The sequence below is a fragment of the Natrix helvetica genome, assembly GCF_964273705.1.
Source record: "Natrix helvetica genome assembly, chromosome: 4".
In the NCBI taxonomy this organism is placed as follows: Eukaryota; Metazoa; Chordata; class Lepidosauria; order Squamata; family Natricidae; genus Natrix; species Natrix helvetica.
This window is the reverse complement of record NC_138550.1, coordinates 57,124,971-57,150,368: the sequence shown is the minus strand read 5'-3', so window position 1 is coordinate 57,150,368 and position 25,398 is coordinate 57,124,971. Positions and strand designations below refer to the sequence as shown.

The 25,398-nt window shown below is 42.4% G+C and overlaps 1 protein-coding gene across 1 annotated transcript in view; it reads right to left on the bottom strand.

Moving 5' to 3' along the window:
• Positions 1–25,323, bottom strand: part of BACE2 (beta-secretase 2) — a 40,397-nt gene extending 15,074 nt beyond the window's left edge. The window contains exon 1 of the mRNA XM_081951310.1: positions 24,782–25,323. Coding sequence (XP_081807436.1) covers positions 24,782–25,099 — 318 coding nt within the window. The 5' untranslated portion in view covers positions 25,100–25,323. The remainder of the gene's footprint in view (positions 1–24,781) is intronic.
• Between the last annotated feature and the right edge of the window lie 75 nt (positions 25,324–25,398).

The following is a 25,398-nucleotide window of genomic DNA, read 5'->3' as shown; positions in this document are numbered from 1 at the left end:
TTTGATATAAAATGATTGAAATTATTTTAAGATAAAAGTTTATATGCTGACAAAATACTAATAAGTAACAACAATCTACTGTATTAATAAATGAAAGTTATGAGAATGGGAGGGAGGGCCATCTCCTGCATAATGTAACTGTCAAAATTTGTACTTCATCCACTACTCCTTTCCTTGTATATTTTTTTAAAAAAACCAATAAAAATTTGTTTAAAATAAAAAAGAATAAACATTAAATTTTAGGCTGACTGTATTTTTTTTTACCTCAATGTTGGATAGTTTCATGATCTTCTAAGAAGAATGTATATTGTAAGCAGAAAAATAACTGTAATGGCAAATACACTAAAATGATAAGTCAACATTTACTTAGCTAAATGTATAGACAGAATGATGTAGGTGGGAAAAAAGCAGTAGGAATGAAAGCAACTTCCTGCTGGCTTCCCCATTGACTTTGCTAGGGGAAAACTGGGAGGGAACTTTAGAAATCATGATTACATGACCATGGGGATACTGCAGCAACCATCTTTGCAAATAAAACTGGTCTAAACACCATGGAAATTGAATTTCAACAGGACCTAGATTTTTTTTTTAGCATTCTTTAAGTTAGTGGATTTTATGTACCTTGATCCAAAAATTATTGGGTGAATGCAAAGAGACAAATACAATGAGAGTTTAAATAGTATATAGATTTCGGCTGGAAAGCAAACGTGTGTTGCAAATTCTAAAAGCAAAAGTGAAATGTTGCTGAGAGATGAACAGGGGAAAGACGAAGGAAGACAGGTTGAATCAGAAGTATTAGGAGGTAGAGATTTATCATTCTTTCATATTGTCTGGATAGCAATAAAAGAAAGAAATGTGTGGGGAAAGTATAGATTAGTAGCAGCAGAAAGAGTAGAATAATAGAGATAGGATTTCAAGAAAGCAATAGAATTGAGAATACACATTTGTATTCTGGTCTGAAAAAAATATTATTTTAAAAAAGGAATCTTTAGCAATCAGCATAACACATTTGGTCCTCCTTTTAATTTGAGTAAACAGCCTGTAAACCATTTAGTTCAGCAAGCCATATGTTTATGATTATTGCTACATGATTGCTATATTTCAGCAGGAAACTGCTTAGACTAACTATACAGCTTTAAGTTGCCTTTACTTGCAGGGATATTGCTTAACTAAAAACCATGATGGGGATTATTTTTCCCCCTACCTTGAACTATTAATAATCAGGAAATAATTTTATATAGAATTATGCCCGGCCATATGTGTAAAGCCACATTTATAACTCGCAGAATCCCAGAACTTTAAACTTGTAAGAAATAAATAATATTTTAGGAGTAGGAATAAACATTCAGGACAGTTAAGGAAATGTCTGTAATATTTCAAAATGATAATTTATTATCTGCCTATAAAGATTACTAGTAGACAAGCAGAATGGAATATTTTTGACATATTCAGAGAAAACCTAGAAAGCTTAGACCCCGAGGCCACTCTCTTGTGGGGTGCCGCAGGGGTCGGTCCTCTCGCCCCTTTTGTTCAACGCATATGTGAAGCCGCTGGGTGAGATCATCCGTGGCTTTGGGGTTGAGTACCATCTGTACGCTGATGATACGCAGCTGTACATTTCAACCCCAAGCCACCCCAACGAGGCTGTCGAAGTGATGTCCCGGTGTTTGGAAGCCGTCGGGGTCTGGATGGGGGACAACAGACTCAAACTCAACCCCTCCAAGACTGAGTGGCTGTGGCTACCGGCACCTCGGTTCAGCCAGTTAATTCCATCACTGGCCATAGGGGGCGAGCAATTGCCCCCTGTGGAACGGGCGCGCAATTTGGGCGTCCTCCTAGATGCCCGGCTGTCAATGGATGAGCATGTGGCAGCCGTGGCAAGGGGGGCGTTCCACCAGGTTCGCCTGGTGCGCCAATTGCGCCCCCTTCTGGACCGCGATGCCCTACGCACAGTCACTCATGCGCTGGTGACGTCTCGCCTGGACTACTGTAACGCTCTCTACATGGGGCTTCCCTTGGGTCGCGCCCGAAGACTGCAGCTAGTCCAGAACGCAGCCGCGCGGGTAGTCATGGGGAGTACTAGGTACTCCCACGTAACACCTCTCCTGCGCGAGCTGCACTGGCTACCTGTGGTCTTTCGGGTGCGGTTCAAGGTTCTGATTACCATCTTTAAAGCGCTCCATGGCATAGGGCCTAGTTACCTGCGGGATCGCATCCTCCCGCACACATCCCTGCGGCCAATCCGCTCTCACAGGGAGGGCCTTCTCCTGGTGCCGTCCACGAGGCAATGCCAACGGGCGACACCGAGGAGTAGGGCCTTCTCTGTGATGGGCCCAACCCTCTGGAATGACCTCCCCCCCGACATTAGAACCACTACTGACCTCCGCTCCTTCCGACAGAAACTGAAGACACACCTGTTCCGACTGGCTGGTTTGGCATAATTTACAACGTCTGCCCCCCTGGCATATACTTTTTACTGGCTTTTAGAGGGATAGTGCATAAATTGTATGATATTTTAAATTCTTATATTGTTTATTTATTAGCTGTACAGTTTTGGTCTATTTTATCCTCCTCCTATGCATACATGTATTTTATTTGGTGTTTTTTAATATGGACTGTACACCGCCCCGAGTCCCTTTCGGGAGAGGGGGCGGTATATAAGTGCTAATAAATGAAATGAAATGAAATAGAGTAGTAGTATGTCACTACAAATACTACAAGACATAATTAAGCATTTGAAAATTATTAGTTCCATATAATGGTTGTTATTTATCAAAGCCCGTCACCACACAATAGCTAATTAAAAGTGCTTCAATTTAACATTATTAGTATAAACACACACACACACACTAGTGAACAATGTCATTAAGGAAAGTTTTTTAAAATAGGCAATATAGTTTAAATCTTGTTCAGTGTGTTGAAGAAATACTTTTTCCACAAGCTACCAGATAAATAGAATTATCAGCTACAATTAAGTTTAGTCAAACATGACATCAGCAAACCCATTTTAGGGTTTGACCAGAATCCAAGGATTAAGTGCTATCCAGATTAACATTCCACAACTAAATGAAACTAGCATAGACATTTTTTTAAAAAAAAACCTGAAAACAAAACACAAGAGAATGATCAGTGATTAAGTGTTAAAAATTACTGATTTTGGAACACCAGCTCATATCATTAATAATAGTATAGTCGGAGTAAAAAAATCAGTGACAGCCTTCCAGTTGTATGATCCAGTTGTACTGGAACAATTAACCCCTAAATTCTCAGTTGAAGTCAGTTTGCTAAGATGAGGAAGGGAAGAGAATAGGTTTAGGTTTATTAAATTTATAGACCGCCCCCTCTCCCCGCAGGGACTCGGGGCGGTGTACAGACCGTTCATATATAAAAACAACAAAAAACATGACATAAAACACCAGACAGAACAACACAACCATACAGTCTATATATATCACCCAAACTAATTAAATAATTAAAACAATTCTAAAACCAATTAAAAACCCCAAAATTTAAAATTTAAAAAGCCATCCAGGAAGGTCAGTAGTGTTACTTGTAATTTCGCGCAGGAACGGTGTTACATGGGAGTACCTAGTACTCCCCATAATAGCCTGCGCAGCTGCATTCTGAACCAGCTGGAGCCTTCGGGTGCATCTCAAGGGGAGCCCCATGTAGAGAGCATTGCAGTAATCAAGACGGGAAGTCACCAGGGCCTGAGTGACTGTGCGAAGGGCGTCCCGCTCTAGTAGGGGGCGCAATTGGCGCACCAGGCGAACCTGGTGGAACGCCCCCCTAGCCACGGCTGTCACATGATCATCTAGCGCCAGCCGGGAATCTAGGAGGATGCCCAAATTGCGTGCCCTATCCACCGGGGGCAGTTGTTCCCCCCTGATGGCCAGAGATGGAACACACTGGCTAAAACGGGGCGCCGGTAGCCACAGCCACTCCGTCTTGGAAGAGTTGAGCTTGAGTCTGTTGTCACCCATCCAGACCCGGATGGCTTCCAGACACCGGGACATCACCTCGACAGCTTCGTTGGGATGGTTCGGGGTAGAGATATATAGCTGAGTGTCATCTGCATACAGATGGCACTCAACCCCGAATCCTCGAATGATCTCGCCCAGCGGTTTCATGTACGTGTTGAACAGGAGAGGTGAGAGGACCGACCCCTGTGGCACTCCGCACGTGAGCGGCCTCAGGGTCGACCTCTGCTCCCCCGTCAACACACATTGCGTCCGACCGGAGAGGAAGGAGGAGAACCACCGTAAAATGGTGCCCCTCACCCCCATCCCCTCCAGCCGATGCAGTAGGATACCATGGTCGATGGTATCGAAAGCCGCTGAGAGATCTAACAGGACTAGGATGGAGGAACAACCCCCATCCTTCGCCCTCCAGAGATCATCCACCAACGTGACCAAAGCCGTCTCAGTGCTGTGGCCGGGCCGAAAACCGGACTGGCGCAGGTCTAGATAGATAATTTCCTCCAGGTGTCGAGGGAACTGTTGCGCCACCACACTCTCAACAACCTTCGCTAAGAAGGGAAGGTAGGAGACAGGACGATAATTGGCTAACTCTACTGGGTCCAGAGAAGGCCTCTTAAGTAGGGGCCTCACCACCGCCTCTTTCAAGGTGGCTGGTAGGAACCCCTCCCTCAGCGAGGCGTTCACCAGTCCCAGGAGCCAGCCTCGTGTGACCTCCCAGGTTGCCAGCACAAGCCAGGAGGGACACGGGTCCAATAAACATGTGGTGGCCCGCAGTCGCCCGCGTAGCCTGTCCATATCTTCGGCGGCAACAGAGTCAAACTCCTCCCAGAGTGGTACCTCAAGACTCGGCTCCGGTGTCTCCCCAGGATCACTGAAGGGGACCCATTCACTCTGGATCTGAGTGATTTTGTCCTGCAGATATTCCCCAAATTCCTCTGCCCTACCCTGCAAATGGGCTTCCCGCGGCCTCTGTGAAAGGAGGGAGCGGGTCACCCGAAACAGGGCGGCAGGGCGGTTTTCTGCGGACGCAATAAGGGTGGCGTAATATCGGCGTTTGGCCACCCTTAGTGTCACAAGGTAGGTCCGTAAATGGGCTCTTACCTGTGTTCGGTCAGATTCGGCGCGAGAGGATCTCCATCTGCTCTCTAGGCGTCTCTTGTGGCGCTTCATCACCCTCAGCTCCTCAGTAAACCAAGGGGCCAGGGTGGTTCGCTGCCACCGGAGAAGCCGCAAGGGCGCCACCCGGTCCAAGGCCCCAGCCGCCGCACTATTCCATGCGGTCACCAGGTCCTCCATCCGGGAGCGGGTCAGGGCTACAGGAGGTGGCCCAAGCTCTGTCTGGAACCTGTCAGGTTCCATCAGTCACCTGGGGCGGAACCATCTAAGATCTTCTGGTTCCGCCTCCCCGCGATGGGGGGTAGTGTCAGGGAAGTCGAGTCGGAGAAGCGAGTGATCTGACCATGACAGGGGAGTAATAACCAGATCCCCTATTCCCAGATCACTCTTCCATCGACCAGAGATAAAAACAAGGTCCAGCATTTGGCCTCCCTCGTGTGTGGGGCCCTGAATCATTTCATCAGAAGTGCCAAAGGATTGTCTGATTGTTCTTCTATACTGAAACTTTTCCCTGCAAAGGAAACTATCCTTGTTGTCATCAGCCATTCAGTCATGCCTGATGCTCGGCCACTCTATGGATCAGCATTATCTATGCCCCTCTGTCTTGCATCACCCTCTTAAGATCCACCATGGTCATCCTGGTGTCATCCTTTATAGCAGAGGTGTCAAACTCATGGCCAGTGGGCCGGATGCGTCATGTGCTGGCCACACCCATGCCTGGTTTAGTGAAGGGGAAAAAGTCATGATACGTCAGGTGACGATGCTGTGACAACACAAGTTTGACACCCCTGCTTTATAGTGTTAAAGGAATGTATGTAGGTTGATAAATTTCTCCTGTTACTTTTTTTTAAAGGCTGATATCATTTTAACAAATTACATTTTCCTTTCTTCAAAGATTTCAATAAAATCAGTAATATTGCCTAAATCAGGATTTGCAAAAATGGTCAATATGGACAACAAAAAGTCAATGGGTCTATCTAAGGCGGGGTGGGGGACCTTGGCCCTTTTATGACTTGTGGACTTCATTTCCCAGGACTCCTAAATGCTGGGTCATTAATTATGGGAGTTGAAATCCACAAATCATAAAAGGGTCAAGCTTCCCTACCCTTGATCTAAGACGATGATGATGATATGATGATGATTTTTCAAAATATCAATAAAGTCATATTTGGTAAAACATTTAGGAGAAAAAAAAAACAGTCCGTTCACTTATGAGGAGAAACAAAAAATGTTACAGTCACTTCAATCCACAAAACATCATTAACAGGAAGAAAGAGAAATAAAAAACTTTCCAAGGCAGTCCAATAAAGATAAATTCTGCCGCTTTATTCTTTATTTAAAGGACTAATTTATCTTTTAAAAAAATTTCTTTGGGCAATCATTTTCAAAAAGAAAAAAGCCTCTCCAGATGGACTCACTTTCAGCTGCCATTCTTTCCGGGTCCGTCTCCGACTTTGTCAGCACAGGGCTGTCTGTTTATCACCAACTTGGAGCACTTCCCTTGGGTCAATCAGAGTCTTTGCGATGTCCCTGAGACCAGCAAGGATTTGTCTCCCTGTCACTGTCTCTACAGGACGGCTTAGGTCCGTTGGGACCATGTAGCAATAAAAGAATCAACGGCGGTCTTGGGACAGTCGAGACCGCACATTGTGTCATCGCGATGTTGGCCCCTCCCCTCTCTATGAGCTGCATTTCTATCTGACCTGTTTAGTGAAGAAGTGGATGTGAGAATTTTACACCAAGTAATTTGGATCAAATACAAAAGGTAGTACTATCTATACTGCTTTTCTGGTAAATCTGATCTTTTATCTGGAGCTCACTAATGATAAAATCTTACAGAAGACTGCCAAACATTCTCTGTGCAAGATCTCAATGTTCTTGTGTGAGATCTCACAGGTTTGGACGCAAGACTGGCAAAATCTCATGAAAATGGGCTTTGGTTCTTACCTGATACGCTCATTCTCTGTTGAAATGGAGACAGTAGCCAGACTGGGTTTGCTCCGTCCAGTAACCAATTGGACTGAGTCTACACTTATGATGTCATCTGGCCCTTATGGCTCCTCCCCAGTTCAGACGAAGGAAAACTGTAGACTCAAGTGAGAATTGTGAGAAAAAAAGTACATGTATCAAGTCCATAGTCTCTGTTTCTCTCTCCTCCACACAAAAAAATTCCATTGTGTGACGCACCCCAGGGTGGGGCTGGCTGCTGTCTCCACTTCAACAGAGAATGAGCATATTGGGTAAGAACCAACGTCCATTCTCCTGTGATTGTGGAGACAGCAGCCAGACTGGGACGTACCAAAGACTGGGCTGTCCACTAGGGTGGGAATACTAAAGAAAGTCTGTTAAGGCACAAGCACTTGTTGCAGCACCCTGCGCCCAAAAGCCGCATCAGTTGACGCATACTTGTCCAACTTGTAATGACGTATGAAGACCATGGGAGACGCCATGTGGCTGCCCAGCAGACTTCTTCCAACGTGGCTTGCGTGGACCAAGCAGCAGATGTCGCAGCACTGCATGTAGAATGAGCTGTAATGTTTAGAGGAACCTGCAAGGACTGACGTTCATAAGACAGTTTAATACAGGCCCTGATCCACCGCCCCAGACTCGACGATGAAGCCTTGTTACCAAGGAAGCCTGGCGAAAGGATATAAAGAGAGCTTCTGAGTGGAGGAATGAAGCGGTGTGGTCGATGTAGATCTTGAGGGCCTGACGTATGTCAAGAGTGTGCCACTTACGTTCCCTCTCATGATGATGGGGAGATGGACAGAAGTCAGGCAAGGTTAACTCTTGACCTCTGTGGAAGTAGCTATTCACCTTCAGTATGAATGTTGGGTCCAGTCTTAAGACAACTCGATCTGGATGGAATACGCACAAGTCATGCCTGACTGAAAGGGCAGCCAAATCAGAAATACGTCTGGCAGATATTATAGCCACCAAAAACAACGTCTTAAAGGACAACAGTTTCAAAGAAGTGGATCTCATAGGTTCAAAGGACGAGGAAGTCAAAGCCTCTAGGACACGAGGGAAGTCCCAAGTCAGATACCTGTGGATGGCAGGGGGATGCAGGTTGGATGCTCCACAGAGAAATCTCCAGCTCAAAGGATGAGAAAGTAGATGTTTGGAGGCCAGACCATCTAGGACAGAAGCCAATGCAGCCACCTGTCGACGTTATGTATTAGGGGTAAGGCCCTGATCAAGTCCCCTCTGAAAGAAGTCCAATATCTGTAGAATATATTAAGTGGGTCAACAGTCTGGTTGGTACACCACAGTGCAAATGCCCGCCAAGTGGCATCATAAATGTGGTTAGTAGAGCTTCTGTGTGATGCTTAAATGGTAGCAATGACGTTGAGGGAGATGTTATTGGCTGTTAAGGCTTGCCACTCAATTGCCATGCGGTTAATTGTAGCCACTGGGGGTCGGGGTGACAAACAGACCTTTGGTGTAGAGACAGGAGAGATCGTGGAATGTGCCATGGAGTGGAGATTGACTGAGTCACTAGGTCGGCATACCAGGGCCGGCGTGGCCAATTTGGCGCTAGTAGCAATAGTTCTGCCTCCTGCTCCAACATTTTCTGAATTACTCTCTGAATGAGGGGAAGGGGCGGAAATGCGTACAGGAAACCTTTGGGCCATTAGCACCTGAAGGTGTCTACTCCTTCTGCCATGGGATCCATGAACCGCGAGTAATACCGGGTACCTGGTTGTCTGCCGTCGCAAACAGGTCTAGGACTGGGAAAACGAATCGTAGCGTCAGTCAATGGAAGAGGTTCGGATGGACGCTCCACTCTGCCTGATCTATCCTTGTCCGGCTCAGCCAGTCTGCCTGGACATTGGAGGCCCCTGAGATGTGCTCTGCCCTGAGACATGACAGGGGACACCGGCGCAACAGGTTGGACTCCTGCATTAGGGGCCAGGAACATGTTCCCCTGTTTATGTGCACCTTGGTCATGGTATTGTCTGTTAGGACTAATATGTGGCGGTCCTGAACTTTGTGTTGGAATTGTCTGAGGGTGAGGCGAACCGCCCGTAACTCTAGCCAATTTATGCTGTTTTGGCTCTCTCTGAAGGACCACTGCATTTCTGTTAGATCTGTCCTGGTGAGATCCTTGTCTGGGAGTGTAGGATTGATGTTGCGGACGGGAGAAGGAAGTTCCCCTGTCCGCTGGCCGAAAAGGCGACCTCCTATAGTATGGAGCGTGACGACTGTCCTGTTTCTTATAGATGGATGAAAGGACCTTGTGCTTGTCTTTAGATTCCGTGATCCAAAGGGGTACCAAATAATTGGGTGCCACTGAAGGGGAAGGCCGCCAGGCACCACTTGGTACGGACGTCTGCCTGCCATGGCTTGAGCCAAAGCAGACGCCTGGCCGTGACCGAAGAAGCCATGGCTTTAGAAGCAAACCTGGCAGCATTGAGAGAAGAATCAGCCGCAAATTCAATGGCTGCCCTAATCTTGTTGAGGTCCCTGTGTGATCTAGTGTCAGTAGGAGCAATGCGTTCCTGAAGTTGTTCAATCCAGACTAGAGAAAAAGGAAGTAGCAGTGGGGGCCCTAACAGCCCAGGCCCCAGCCTGATAGTTTTTGACTAAAGTTTGGTCTGACCTTTTCTCCTCAGGCTTGAGGACTTTTTCAGTAGCTCCAGAGACCACAGTAGGGGATGACTGGGCTGCAACTGGTGCGTTCACTGGGGGAGTCTCGAAGAATTTGGTGAGTTTCGGTGCAATGTTATAGTGGCATTTGTCAAGTTTGGTTGGCTGTGGACCCATGCCTGGGAACTCCCACTGCTTCTGGATCACGTTCAGGAAGATCTTGGGAACAGGGATCACCTCCTTTTCCATAGTAGGTTCGGTGAATGGGGTACTGGGACCCTCAGTTGTAGCCGGTTCTGTCGGTTTCTCCTGTGAAGTAGAAGCTGAAGCAGAAGATGGTAAATTAGCAGCTTTAATGACCTTAAGTAGAAGGGACTTAAAGTGATCGGTTTTGAATAATCTGGCAAAGTCCGGGGCATCCGGGATGACCACCTTGTTGTCAGACAGGTCTGAATCCCACAGGTTATCTTGCTCCCCACCAACTGAAGCCTGAGAAGTAGAGGCAGAGGATCAGGTTGCTGAGCCACAGCAGAAGATTTATCCTTATGGCCATGTGATGGAGCAGGTTGGGGTTGCTGTTGTAGGCCAGCAGCCATGACCTGTTTAATGGTTTCAGCAATGATGGTTGCCACATCTGCAGGAGAGGTGTACATGGCTTGGGGAATCTCAGAACCATGCGCAACAGGGAGGGAAAACCTATTCAAAGGTGCGTTCCCTATTGAGAGGGACATTAAAGAAATTGCCTCTGTTGTCAGGTTCTATAGAAGAGGAAGACTCTGAAGAAGACAATTCCACTTCTGAATAGGCCGGGGGGGAGGTCAGGGCCCATGGGAGGCAAGACAGGAGGAGCTGGGGATGCCACTTGGAGATCTTTGGGAGGAGGGAGAGAGGGCTGGGCAGTTAGAATTTGTTGCTGTTTTGGGGCCCTCTGAAATTCTTTCTCAAGAGCCTTCTGCTTGTGCTCTTCTGCCCTGGTAGTCGCTTTAGAGACCTTGGGCTTTACCCCTGAGGAAGGAGCCTCTTTGGCTTGCCTCTTCCTATTGCTCTTTGCCCCTGATGGCCCTGCCTCCTCTAATCCTTTATCTGCAGCCACAGCTTGGTCAGCCATCTCACCAGACATAAATTAATGCCACAATAAAGATAGGCAACGGTCTCACCCATTTGATGGCCAGGCACTCCTGATCCGGTCCACCTGGGATGATCCTGGGTTGCTGGGCACTTCTAACAGTTGCTGCAGAGTTCGCGCCTTTTTTAAAGTGTCCAAAATGGCCAACTTTTTTTCTCTGAGGTTTCTCCGACCCTCAAATTGGCAGCCGCTATCTTCACCGGCTTTTCCGACCCGCAAAATGGCTGCCAACACTCAATGTGGCTGAGTGATCCGCAGAATGGCAACTGACTTCGCTGGAACTGCTGCGCGTGAAAGGGCTGGTCGTGCGTCCCTCCGAGTGCCCAGAGTCAGGAGCGCCATGGGGAAACAGCTCTGGAGCCGTAGCTTGTGAGCTGGCCAATCTGACTGTAAGGCAGGCTTCCTGAGTGAACTCATGGCCACAGGCAGTGAGACGGCTGAAGAGAGGCAGCCAGAAAGCAGTTTTGAATTTCCCTTCAATTTGGTCAGAAGAAAAAATTCAATTAAAAAAGCCAATTCAAAGGGAAAAAATTTGTAAAAAATCATCAATTAAAGTTATAAGGTTAAAATTTGGAGGAGAGATCAATTCTCACAGCTAGTCCTGGTTGGACTGAGTCTGAACTGGGGAGGAGCCACAAGGGCCCGATGACATCATAAGTGTAGACTCAGTCCAATTGGTTACTGGACGGAGCAAACCCAGTCTGGCTGCTGTCTCCACGATCACAGGAGAATTAATGATCCTATGAAATTTGGGGTGACTTTTGCCATTATATGGAATGTTGTTTCTGTTGGCTTTGTTTTAAAGTCATCTAAGGAAAGCCCACCTCTTCACTAAACAATGGTGAATTCTACAAAACCAATTAAGCAGTAGGAGGAAAGGAATTTTTATATAAGGAAATGTCAGCCAGACTAAAATATGTATCTTGCATGCTGATTTTCTGGTGGCTGGAGCACAGGATTCTTAATATTCTAAAGTTAATAATCAGTTGTTGCCGTGAATTATTCTACTGCAGTGATTTTTGCAAAAGTGGGAGAAAAAAAGAAAGCTGGTTAATAGGTGGGAAAATTAGAAGCCAATTTAAATACTGCCTCATTTAACACAACAATCTCTAATTACATCATCAACCATTCTGGAACAGCCGCTTCCAACCAAAACAGAAGATAAAGCACTCAAACTGCTATAATGTATGCCATTAGCCCAATGCTACTATGTGTTATTGCTCACTTTGAATTTGCAAATATGATTTTTTTCCCTCCCATTCGTAGTACTCATATTGGCCTTTGGAGAAACATTGAATTAGTGAATGCAGTTTAGTTGCTGAAGTTTTAATTTGAAATTGTCTGGTTGAAACTCAGAGATGTGACGGTGAGATCCAGTCAAATTCAATCCTTTTTGCTTACACCTAATGGACAGAAACTTGCCAAACTGAAGCTATAATTTTCTTACCTATTAAATACATCCTGAGAGATTCTACAGAGTGGCTGCCCTGAACCCCCCCCCCCCCGCCTCACAAGACAATGCAGTCTCTTAATCCAGTCTTTTTTTGGGGGGGGGGATGCTCTTTGTTGCCAAAAGTTTCCCCGTCCTCTCCTGCACATTCTATCATAGGAATCAAACTATGAGCAAAACGAATTGGAATCCCATTTTTAGAAGGCAATACAGTTTTTGTTTGTACTTCTGAATTCATATGTTGAAATACAGGTTAAATTAATTTTAGACAGTTTTAGATGGAGCTAAGAAATAAAAGAATGCAACTGAGGATAGCATTTCTCCATTAATTTTTTTAAAGGAACAAGTAGGTTTTCTAGAACAGTCCATAATTCGCTGCATTTTGGACATTCCATTAAACTGCAAAGCACATTTTTTAATTTAGTTTGTTTTGAGAAACAATAAAGGTAAACCCAAAAATCAATGTTGTCTTGATCAGGCACATTCCAGTAGCAGCCTGCTTTTCCCAAACCAGAGACATTCCACTATGGCAGATTTTGCTCAGTTAACTTCTATGTAGCCATGATAGCTAGACTGCATGATGTAGAGTGACTTTGATGTAGCAGTCAAGGCATCAGGTTAGAAACTGGGAGACAATCCTGCTTTGGGAACAAAGCCAGCTAGGTGACCTTGGGCCAGTCACTTTTTCTCAGCTCTAGGAAGGAGACAAGGGGAAACCACTTTTAAAAACAAAAACCTTTCTGGAAAAAAAATTGCCAAGAAAACTACAGAAACTTTTCCAGGCAGTCTCTGAGAATTTAACACCAGAAGGGGGGAAAAGGGCATTATGAGCTTTTCAGATCATCTTAAAGCCCCAGTCAATCAGCAAGCATTGAAGGAAATGAACAACAAAATTATCTTTCCATTTAGGCTGCCATAATAGTCTGGTTAAAGAGCAAAGCTCACTCAGATTCTAGTTCAAAAATTCTAAATTCTCAGTCATCTAGGTCATGGTTTTCCCAAAGGTGCTTTTTCAAGAGATGAGTGTTTTTTGTTGAAGATGTTTTGCTTCTCATCCAAGAAGCTTCTTCAGTTCTGACTGGATGGTAGAAAATAGTTTCCATTCCCCACCAATCAGAGCTGAAGAAGCTTCTTGGATGAAAACCGAAACGTCTTCAAAGAAAAACAAGAAATCCAGTTGCGTCTTGAAAGAAAAAACCTTTGGGATGGTTACAGTCTCTACTCACATTTACTTAAAAGGAGTTGTTCATTATTTTAAATCCTGCATTTTACACACAACATTGTTTTGTGATTTATGGGGAGGCCAAAGTTAATCACCACTCTCCCCCCCACTTTATTGTTATGACAGTTAAAGCGTGATCTTAGGGGACTAGAGACTAAAACATATGAGGAAAGGTTGCAGGAACTGGGTATGTCTAGTTTAATGAAAAGAAGGTCTAGGGGAGACATAATAACAGTGTTCCAATATCTCAGGGGTTGCCACAAAGACGAGGGAGTCAAACTATTCTCCAAGGCACCTGAGGGTAGAAGTAATGGGTGGAAACTAATCAAGGAGAGAAGCAACTTAGAACTGAGGAGAAATTTCCTGACAGAACAATTAATCAGTGGAACAGCTTGCCTCCAGAAGTTGTGAATGCTCCAACACTGGAAGTCTTAAAGAAGATATTGATAGCCATTTGTCTGAAAAGTATAGGGTTTCCTGCCTAGGACCTTGGACTAGAAGACCTCCAAGGTCCATTCCAACTCTGCTATTGTATTGTATTGTATTGTATTGTATTGTATTGTCTTATCTTAATCTTGTTTACCCAGAACTAAATAGCACTGCATTAAAAAGAACTTCTTTGTAGAGAATTACTGTGTTATCAAAAGAGCTACAAGGTCTAAGAAATAAAATGGAAGTAGGAAGTAGCCACCAAGTCTCCTGATACTTTATATTCTCCCTCAGAAATCTGCCTTGATGGCAGTGTTCTTATCTTTTTTGGATTTAAGATTGTGAAGAAGTTTCAGCTCCCTAGAAAAAAATATTCACACCCAATTTACACATATTGTGATGCCAGAAATATTGTGTATTGCACAATAATTGACTTCAGGTAAATTTTTACTCTCTTATAATGCTGTGCAGCTGGGAAAAGGACAATGTTTTACAGGTTTCAATCTCATGGCTTAAAGTTTACTAAAAACATTATCTGGTCAGTCACAACTCCAATCACAGTTCCTTTATGTTGGATGCAGGAATTTATTGGATCAAAGACTGCAGTTCTGATGAATTCAGGATCCAGGTATCTCATCAGCTTTGGTGAGATACCCCACTCCCATCTCCAAGGAAAAAAGCCAGAATTCCTCACATTCACCAAAAGATAGGGGCATATTTACCATGAAAAACAAAAAAATAATGCAACTTCTTTAATGACTAGTTCTCTTACACCTCTTGTATTTCAGGCCTCAGGACTGCAGATAATTTTATATGATACCATGAAGCATGAAAAAATAATAATCCTACTGCTATGTTATTTAAATGCCCCCTGCTCTATTTTGGCTCTCAAAATAATTTCTAACAAATTTTAAATTCTCATGGTAGATTTGTAAATTTTAACCAAAGAAACCCCTTTTACTTACATCCAATTTCTTACTTTCATTTGGGAAAACTCCTTCAAGGAGCAAAGTTAGCCAATAAATGAATCTTTGGAGCAGTTAATGAAAATCTATTACTAATTATAATCTGTGCTGGAGTAGATGATGTGGAAAGGGTTTGTAAACGTTACCATTCTACACAATTAACACTAAACTGTGAAGAAATTCTTAAATTAATTAACCAAATAATCTTTGATCAACCCTGCAATGTTTGTTTTACCTAACATCGAAGTCCTAGGCTACAACTTTCTCCTATTTAATGATAGACCACTAAAATAAATAAATCAAACCTTACCTCACTGCACTGCTAAAGGCTTACCCAAGCAAAGATGAACTATTGCAAATCAAATTGGAGGAAGTGCTCAAATGTTATTATTTCTCTGGAGAAAATTGCAAAGTAAAGGCAGGCAGATTGGAGTGAGAATTCTTATTAATTTGCAGATCCTTCTGAACTCCTGCTGAATGGGCAGAATAGGTCTGCATAGAATTTAGCATGGAGAAAGATCTGTATTTATCATTTTCTTTTTCCTTTGGAAGCTAGTACTGTAACAGGAAGAGAATCCAGGAATGAAGCAGGAGTGAGAATCATGCTCCAACTCTAATTTCAAAAAAAAAATATTACTATTGATTTATTATTATTTTGCCACCTGTCTCCCTTATAAGATGACTACTGTGATTTCACAATATTGAAATAATTCAAGTCATTCATAATATTCTGACCTTGGAAGCGTTGGGGTGCCTCTATTTAGAACATCACTTTTATTTGTGCAGAGTTGTATTTGTTGCTGTTTGTGGTTCTTCTGCAACCTGACCATTCAGATGTAGGGGGGGGGAGGGGGCACACTGGAAGACAATGGCAAGTGAACTTCCTAGAAAATGGAAAAAACTAAGGGTACTCACTCCACTGGGAGTTCATTTTGCTGTTAATTATATATTTTTTTCAAACCTATAAATTTGTCATTTTTTGAGGGGTGAGGGAAAGCTGGCCTTCCGGGGGGGGGGGGAAACGGGGAACCACATATAACCTACAAGGGAATGTCGTATTCTCACATTTTTATTCAGTACAAAGTATTTTCTCCTCAGAAAAATATACAAAGTGAGGATGTTTCACATTTTAGACTATATTTAATTTGAATTTCTGAGGAAAAAGTTAGAGAATAATTTAGATTTGTGTTGTGGGCCAGCAGGAGCTGTTGGAGCTGCAACCAGACTCCGACAGTGAGGGGCCTTATGAGTCGGCTCTGGAAGATGTGGAGGACCCTGGACAGGGTTCCGACTCCAAGCAGGGATCAGAGAGGCTGGTTGGCCACCAGGAGGCGCCTGAGGCATGAGCAGCAGTGAAAGCCAAAGGGAGTGTGCTCCTGAAGTCATGTCTTGGAGTAGTGGGGAGGAGACAAGGGAGTGTGCTCCTGACGTCATGCATTGGAGCAGTGGGGAGGAGACAAGGAAGGTGGTTCTGGATGCCCAGCAATGAAGGGATAATAGACGTAAAGAACAGCTACGCAGTTACAGGAGATAATTGAACTCAGGTGGTTGTAATTAGGCTCCTCTCAAGACAGTATTTAAGGAGGGACTTTCCACAAGCTGTTTGCAGGAATCAACATATTTACCAGAGCTGGAGAAGCTATCAGGTCTTGTCCTCTTGGCAGGCTGGATTGTTGTCAAGGTCTCGTCTGTGCTGGATTGCTGCCAAGGACTTGTCTGTGCTAGATTGCTGCCAAGGTCTAGTCTGTATGTCAATAAATCATTGTGCAGTATCTTTGTCTCGGCGTGTTTGGTGTATGAAGAGGGGGTCAGAACAGATTTGGATTTCTGTTCTCATCTTTACACACACAATCTTTCCCTCAAAATTACTTGCATGATGAAAAATAGATATTGGAATAGAAAGTTTAGCAAGATTTACAAACAAGATATTTTGATGTGTATAAATTTCATTTTGGATGAAGATCAAATCTTTTAACTTGCAACAGATGTCAAAGTTTCACACCTGTTCATAAATTTGGAATGTATAAACAAATTCATCTATCTGATGGCCTCCAGACAATTCAATTGAATTCGTGTTGATTCTAGCAAATATCCTTACTGGCAAATCATTCTGTGAGGTGTTGACAATCCACATTTTAAGTGGTTTTTGAAAGCAATGCCAAGTAATTTATGAATGTCGCTATATATGATATAGAAAACAAATAGACACATAGGACTGTCACTAGAGCAGTTTTCATTTAATTTATACATGGAATAAACCCTAATAATGTGTGAAAGCACCTTCAAGTATAGTTTTTACATGCTTACTCTTAACAAGATCCTCTGAAATGATGCTTAGCTCTGGCTACACATGCATGAAATTAGGCCAGTTTTTTTACTCTTTTTCCTTGTAATGTTTCATACCGACCATTTTTGTACAGCTACTCTACAAAAATACTGTACTATACAGATATTGTGAAGCTACTCTGGGTATCTTCATAGACACATCCATAGTTTTCTGCAATAGTTGGAGATGATTTAAAATGTCATTCCTTCAAGATGTTATTTGATCCATCAGCCTAAACGTCTCTGGTAGCTTTCTATCCGAGGATTAATCAAACCTGACTTTTTGCTTCTAAACACATGCAAGAGTAGCCAAGTACTGCCACCTGTTACAGTTTTAGAACAGGACCATAGCATAATTATATCCACAATTTAACTGTACTTGTTTAAAACCTACATATACAAATACACATACATGTACACCCCTCCCCCTGAATATTTCTTAAAGATACCGCTAAAACCATTTAATAAAGCAAAGTAGCTTTAATACAAGATGCTTTCAGATATTAAGGTAAAGGTTCCCCTTGCACATATGTGCTAGTCGTTCCTGACTCTAGTGGACAGTGCTCAATTCTGATTATATAGATTATATCCACAACATTCCCTTGTTCATTACAGCTTTGTCACAACATTTCCTACTGAAATTGACACTGAGTGACATAAATACATCATCTCTTTTATTTGCTTCTGAACATAAATATTTTTCTAAAGTAGCTGGAATTCAAGAAAAGAATACAGAACAGGGAACAAAGGTAATACAAAGTAAAAGAAAAATAACACACAAGCTGGGGCAGCTTTTTATTCCCTAAGCATATGGAAATCAATGGCAGGTGTTCAATCTATGTTCATGTCCAGTTCTAGAAATAGGAGAAAAATATCAGCTACAGGCCTTTCAAGAGAAAAAAACCAACCCCAGTATCAGAGCACTGCTCAGGAGAGACTGAACACAAAATAACAGTACAGGTAGTCCTCCAATTACGATCACAATTGAGCCCAACATTTCCATTGCTAGGGGAGACAGTTGTTAAGTGAATCACTACAATTGTTAAATTAGTGAAGTAAATCTGGCTTCCTCATTTTGTGACCTTGTCAATAGGCATATCGGCAAAACGCTGCAACTGTCATAAATATGAGAAAGTTGCCAAGCATTTGAAATTTGATCACATAACCATGGGGATGATGCAATGGTCATAAGTGTGAAAAGCGGTCATAAGTCACTTTTTTCAGTGTCGTTGTAAGTTTGAATGGTCACTAAATAAACTGTTGTAAGTGTAGTCAGATCCATATTAGAAATCAAATGCAAAGAGGGCATATGACTTTTAGCTCAGGAGGAAGGAACCATAGTTCCAACATTCCTCAGCATTAACCAAGTTGATTGGGCTGCTGAGAGTTGTAGTTTAGAACACCCAAAAGGCTACACATCCCCTTCCTCCTACTCTAAGTAGTTAGAAATATTGCAATGATATTTGGCAATAATACTACTACTACTACTACTAATAATAATAATAATAATAATAATAATAATAATAATAATAAAAACTGGTGGGAACATAAGCCTGAAAAAGTCGTCGAGGGTCAGATGGTCAAGATCTTGTGGGATTTTCGCATACAAACGGATAAAATACTGGCGCATAATACACCAGACATCACACTGGTTGAGAAAAATAAGGTTACAATCATAGACATCGCAATACCAGGTGATAGCAGGGTCGCCGAGAAGGAATATGAAAAAATCGCAAAATACCAGGACTTAAAAATTGAAATTCAACGATTATGGCACAAACCAGCAGTGGTAATTCCAGTGGTAATCGGCACACTGGGTGCTATTCCAAAAGCACTGGAATTACATTTAAAACAGTTAAAAATTGACAAAATCACCATCAGTCAAATGCAAAAGGCCGCACTGCTTGGATCCGCACACATATTACGAAAATACGTTATGACGTCCTAGGCCCCTGGATGGGGCCCGACTAGTAATCAATGCCAAATCCGGCGAAACAACTGGCCGCTGTGATACAATTCTGTTGATGTAATAATAATAATAATAATAATAATAATAATAATAATAATAATAATAATAATAATAATAATAATAATAATAATAATCTTTTTCTTCACCATCATCCTCCTTTCAAATATTCAGACTATGTCTTTAAAATCAAAATCCCCCAAAGCACTCAAAAGGCATTTTTTCAGTGTTTCCCCATCCATGCTGGCCTCTTTAACCGAAAAAGAAAGGAAAATAACCTCTTTTTTTTTTGTTAAAAAACCATCACTTTTTGACTTGTTCATTGGTAGAAGTAATCCCAAACAGTGGGTTCAATTTTATAAAAAGTGTCTAACAAGTTGAAGAACAGATATAATTGCACACTTGTAATTCAATGAAAAACCTTTTCAATAGCCTATGTTCAAAACCCTAAAAAACAGAAAAACCCTATATGTTAAGACAAATGTACCAAATGATATAAGGAGCACAAGCACCACTTTAGTCAAAAGGGTATTAAGAGCTAACTGAACAGAGCAAAAGTGAAATAGAGAAAGAAGATTCTCCATTCTTCATTTCCATCCCCTTTATATCAGCAATGTCCTATAATGATCAGTTGAAATATTACAAAGAACCATTATATTTAGCGGGAATAAGGAAGTTTTAAGCCCTGAAGGCTTTCAGGAAATAAGTCTCAGTTCTTCAAAATACTTCTTTCCAACCAACACAGCTGATGATTATCCACTTTAGAACTGTGAACATTCTGAGGATTAAGCAGTTTATCTTTATCATCTGACTAGCCATCCTGCCCAATGAGACCTTAATTCTTCACATGCAATCTCATGACACAGAGAAAAATAATTAAGTTTCTAAAACGTCAAAGTATTCAATACATGCAGATACACATATATAAATTGCTGAAGTTTTTTTCCCCAGTTTAGCAATATTCCAGTTTCTGATAAAACATCTAAGGAAAAAAACCTTATACAGTATTAAAGATGTAATCACTTTAAAAGCCGAGTTTGCATATTTCTGTGTTTAAAAAAAATAGATTATTGACCTTATTGGTTTATTTAAAAACAATAAATATTTAGAAGTTTATCTTACATATTATAAGTATGTGTGGGTGTGATATATAGAAATAACTTATTCAGCATTACTATTATTACAAACGCATATGCTGCAGCTGTAAGACATGTTTACTCAAGGAGTAACCCTTACTTCAGAACTTTTACTTCTGAACAAAGCCACAGAAAACTATATTGTTAATATATTCTTAAAGTTTGAGTGAAAATAGGAATATTTTAATATGCTGTATCCAACATTGAGAACTTTATTAACAATGCAATTCTATGTGGGGCTGTTTAAAAATAAAGTCCACAATTAAGTAAGGCTTATTTCCTGGATAAATGTGTACAGAACTACATCCCTCACCATTGTAAACATTGCTGTAAGTAATGTTCAATAAGCTATTTTTCTTCTAGAGAAGTTCTTTTAATTCAGTGGCTCTAAACAATAGCAAAGGCAAGATGAAATATATAATTTTAATGGAGTTACTCAGTTGATTTGCAGCAATCTCTGTTTCGTTTTCTCGTCTGAATAGCTATGGATCATCTCTACCCTGTAAGAAACTCTATCAACTATAACTCTCATTATTTTTTGATATTATCAGCAGGATAACAATCATTACTATGATCCCAGAATTTTTGGAAAGGAGAAGAGGTGGAATTATCTAGGAAATTGTAATGCTGGCCCCCAGAAAAGGGTGCTTCATAATGTAATGTAGGCATTAATCTGAACTGATATGGGCTGAAAGGATATAAAAAGGCTGCCCATTATGCCAACATCCCATTATGCTGCTTTCAAGTATGTCTATACTTCTCCAGTCCAAGATCTTGTTGCAATTAATCAGTGACTTAGGCTCACAATTGCAAGTAATTTAAAAGCTTCTACTGAATTAAATAGATTTTATCACATTATTGAGACCTAGGGTAGGATTAACATGAATACAAGCACTCCCTCGCTTGACATTTCCCTATCAAAGTTTGTTTCTTTGATAGTAATTAAGTACCAATCAATGACTAAAAGCAAATATGTCACTTTTCAACAGTCTGCCAGGAAATGCACAAGTTTGATAGCTCTGCAACTCTTTCACATAAAGGCCTAATTCATATCTTTCATAATTTATTTGATTTTGGCTTGAAATGTTGTATGAACTCAGCCACTACAGGTGAAACTCAAAAAATTAGAATATGGTGCAAAAGTTCATTTATTTCAGTAATGCAACTTAAAAGGTGAAACTATGGTAATATATGAGATAAGACTCATTACATGCAAGGCAAGATAGCATGAAGTGCTCCAAAATCTCCTGGTAGACGGCTGCGTTGACCCTGGTCTTAATGAAGCAGTGGTCCAAAGTCCTGTTGCTCCTTGGTCCAAAGTCCTCTTTTCTGATGAGAGCAACTTTTGCCAAAAGCACCAAAAACTGGTTCAATGACCGTGGGATTACTGTGCTTGATTGGCCTCTCCATTCTTCATCCATACTCTGGGTCCTTGGTTTCCAAATGAAATGCAAAAGTTGGTCTCATCAGAAAAGAGGACTTTGGACCACTAAGCAACAGGACTTTGGACCACTGTGCTTCATTAAGACCAGGGTCAACGCAGCCGTCTACCAGGAGATTTTGGAGCACTTCATGCTTCGTTCCGCAGACGAGCTTTATGGGGATGCTGACTTCATTTTCCAGCTGCCCACATTGCCAAAAGCACCAAAACCTGGTTCAATGACCGTTGGATTACTGTGCTTGATTGGCCAGCTAACTCGCCTGACCTGAACCCCATAGAGAATCTATGGGGCATTGCCAAGAGAAAGATGAGAGACATGAGACCGAACAATGCAGAAAAGCTAAAGGCTGCTATTGAAGCATCCTGGTCTTCCATAACACCTCAGCAGTGCCACAGGCTGATAGCTTCCATGCCATGCCACATTGAGGCAGTAATTGCTGCAAAAGGGGCCCAAACCAAGTACTGAGTACATATGCATACTTAAACTTTTCAGAGATCCGATATTGTTCTATGTACAATCCTTGTTTTATTGATTGCATGTAATATTCTAATTTTCTGAGATGGTGGATTTGGGGTTTTCATGAGCTGTACGCCATAATCATCACAATTATGACAAATCACGGCTTGAACTATGTTGCTTTGCTTGTAATGAGTCTTATCTCATATATTAGTTTCACCTTTTAAGTTGCATTACTGAAATAAATGAACTTTTGCACGATATTCTAATTTTTTGAGTTTCACCTATATAGTTAGTGAACTGTGTTTCATGATCTAAAATTATGGTACAGATCCTAACACATGAGAATTGTGTAAAGATTTTTAAGAATTGTCATCAAATTGTGATTTTTAATTAAGCAGAAAGGCAAAATGATTAAATATATAATCAGAGAGTAATCATATGAGGTATAATACATTTCAATTAAAATGTAAATAAAAAATAAAATTTAGTTTGCCCCCCCCCCCATGATTAGAACATTGTATAAAATTATAAGACCACTTAATTCCATTGCAACAGTGGGCAAATACACAATAGTGAAACAATTTAAAAGACAAATAAAATATAACTGATTCCTCCCCCCCCCAAAAAAAACCCTTTCTAGAAAATATATGCACCATATAAGAGGCCAGATACTTACTCTAGCCCAAAACCTGGGAGAAAAACCAAATATTATTAGCAATTTTGAACAAAGTCAGAGTGAAGACCAAATTAATCTGTGGGTGGATGTTGTTCCAGACTTCAGATGTGACAGAAAAATAGGATTCATGGTTCTCCAAAAATTAGGGAAAAAATTACATGCATGACTCAGCAGAATGTGAAAGCCATATCCTTGTAACTCATTCATCAAGTCATAATTAAAACAAACCTTGCCTTAAACCATTATGAGATTATTTTCTCAATATTCTCACAAATACAATAAAGTGGAGACATTTGTAGATGTCAGTATGCTCAAAGGTCAGATTGTGAGGGTTCTATGCTTATGAGGTAGAATTCAAATTCCTGTTAAGTGGGTTGATGTGAAATCATACTCGCACACATAGAAACTTAGGTCATGCAGCATTCTCATCCATAATATGGTTTGGTTTCTTTTCGTCTTTGTCTTTTTTTTTTTTTTTTGGTCAGGTTTAGCAGGATGTGCAACCTGGCCAGAACCCAGCCTGGCAGAGGGTGGGGAAAAAGGAGTGTCGGGGACAAACATGAGCTGTCCTATCAACAGGAAAAGCTTACCTTACATTTTAGGCACTTTTGTGCTTATGTGCCAACTGTAAAACTTACAATAAATGCTTACGGCTACACAACCAGCAAGCCACATGGAATCAGCATCTACACCAGGATTTTGCTACATAGTTATAGAAAGATCCTTTGTTTATTATTTCAGAAGTAGAAAATACTATAGCAAGGTCAGGGATTGTGATTCAAAAGGTCATGCAAACATAAACACAATGAAAACCAGAATTCAGATTATTCTGAAGTATTATAGAGCTGTTCCAAATGCAGAAAACATAAAGAGCTGTAAATAAGCACAATCATCACTGGAAGGGGAGGGGAAAAGCAGTTTTGTTGTTGCAAGGAAAGTAATATTTTACTTTTCTGGGCACCAAAATCTTCCCCAGCCAGAAACTGCTCCCATCTGTTTTTCAGCTGCATTAATAATATATTAAAAAGTATATAGTGCCACAAGGTTTCATTCAAATAGACTTCTACGACGACTTCTGCCATCACTTGGAAGGGAGACACAACACATCACCCCCAAAGATAAAGTTTTAATTACAGCCTTACCCCACCCAATACAATTAAGAGATATAGTATAAAGTTCTGGCCATCTCTCTGCAAAACCTCAGACTTCAAAAAAAGGGGGGGAAAGGAAAAATGGTTTGGGTACCTATTTAGAGAGAGATAATTAAATGTTAGTAACTGATTTTTTAAAATGCCTGTTTTAAAACCCCAAATGATAATAAAGTTGAATGACAATAGCATCAGACTGAACAAAGGCATTCAAGGATACATAATGGAGTTTTAAAACATGAAGATGTTGACAATTTATCAAACCTTCCAAAGTTATAGAAAGGATATTTCTAAACCTCGGTAACTGCCGGGGTGGGGAGGGGGGATAAAAAAGGAACTACCGCCTTGGAAATCTGTGAGTTTCCCGGAAGCATCGGAGATAGCCTCGAAGTAGCAGGCTCAGTCGGATCTCAGGTACTTCTAAATACTTCAGAAAGCCCCATGATCTATTTCTCACAACAGCCTTCGGACGCTTTAGCCCACTCTTCCCCCCGGGACGCCAGAACCAAAACTGCTTAAAGCCGCAGTACGCCAAGAGAGCACTCGGTCGACGAAGATTGCCTTACACGCTGTACCCGCCCCCCCTCCCTGCGCGCGCCCAGGTCCGTGAATCGCCCAGGATAGGGAAAGGAAGAGACCCGTTCGCACCCGGGAAAGGAGACGCCGTCCCGGGTGCGAACGCACAAACGGGTCAACTTTAGGGGAAACCTCCCTCATTGATCCACCAGCCCCGCTCCGGCGGTACCCCTACCTTCTGCGGCGGGGTGCCGAGGAGCAGCTCGAAATAGTAGCCGCGTCCCGAGTCTCCCTGCAGATTGTCCACCATGGCCAGAAAGTTGAGGGAGCCGCCGGGATCCGACGCTAAGACCAAGCCCGAGGCTTCTGGGAGCGCCGGCTGGCTGCCGGTTCCGCCGTTGTTCCGCGACTTTAGCAACACGGGCGTGGGAACCAGGGTGTTCTCGGGGGTCATCGGAGAAGACACTTGGAGGGGGAAGGCGAAGCTAGCCCGGCCCCGCTCCGCCACTGCTAGCAGGAGCAACAGCACGACACAGGCAGCCGTCCGAGACATCCCCCCGGTCGCCGCAACCCGAGGCAGTTAGAGAAGAGGGAGCCGAAGCCTGCCCTTGCGCTGCTTCTCAAAGCGGCCGCGAGGGTGAGAGGCGAGGAAGGCGCCTGGGCAGCCCAGCTTCATGGTGCTTCTTCCCGCATGTCCAACCTACGAACAGCTCTCTTGACCGCCCCGAGAAAGAAACTTTTTTCCCGGAGCTCAAAGCGTCTCAGGACTTTGGTTACCACTGCGGGGGGGGGGGGGGCGCCGTCTTCTTTTCCAGACACTCGCCGAGTAACTTCCCAGCGGATGTGACGGGG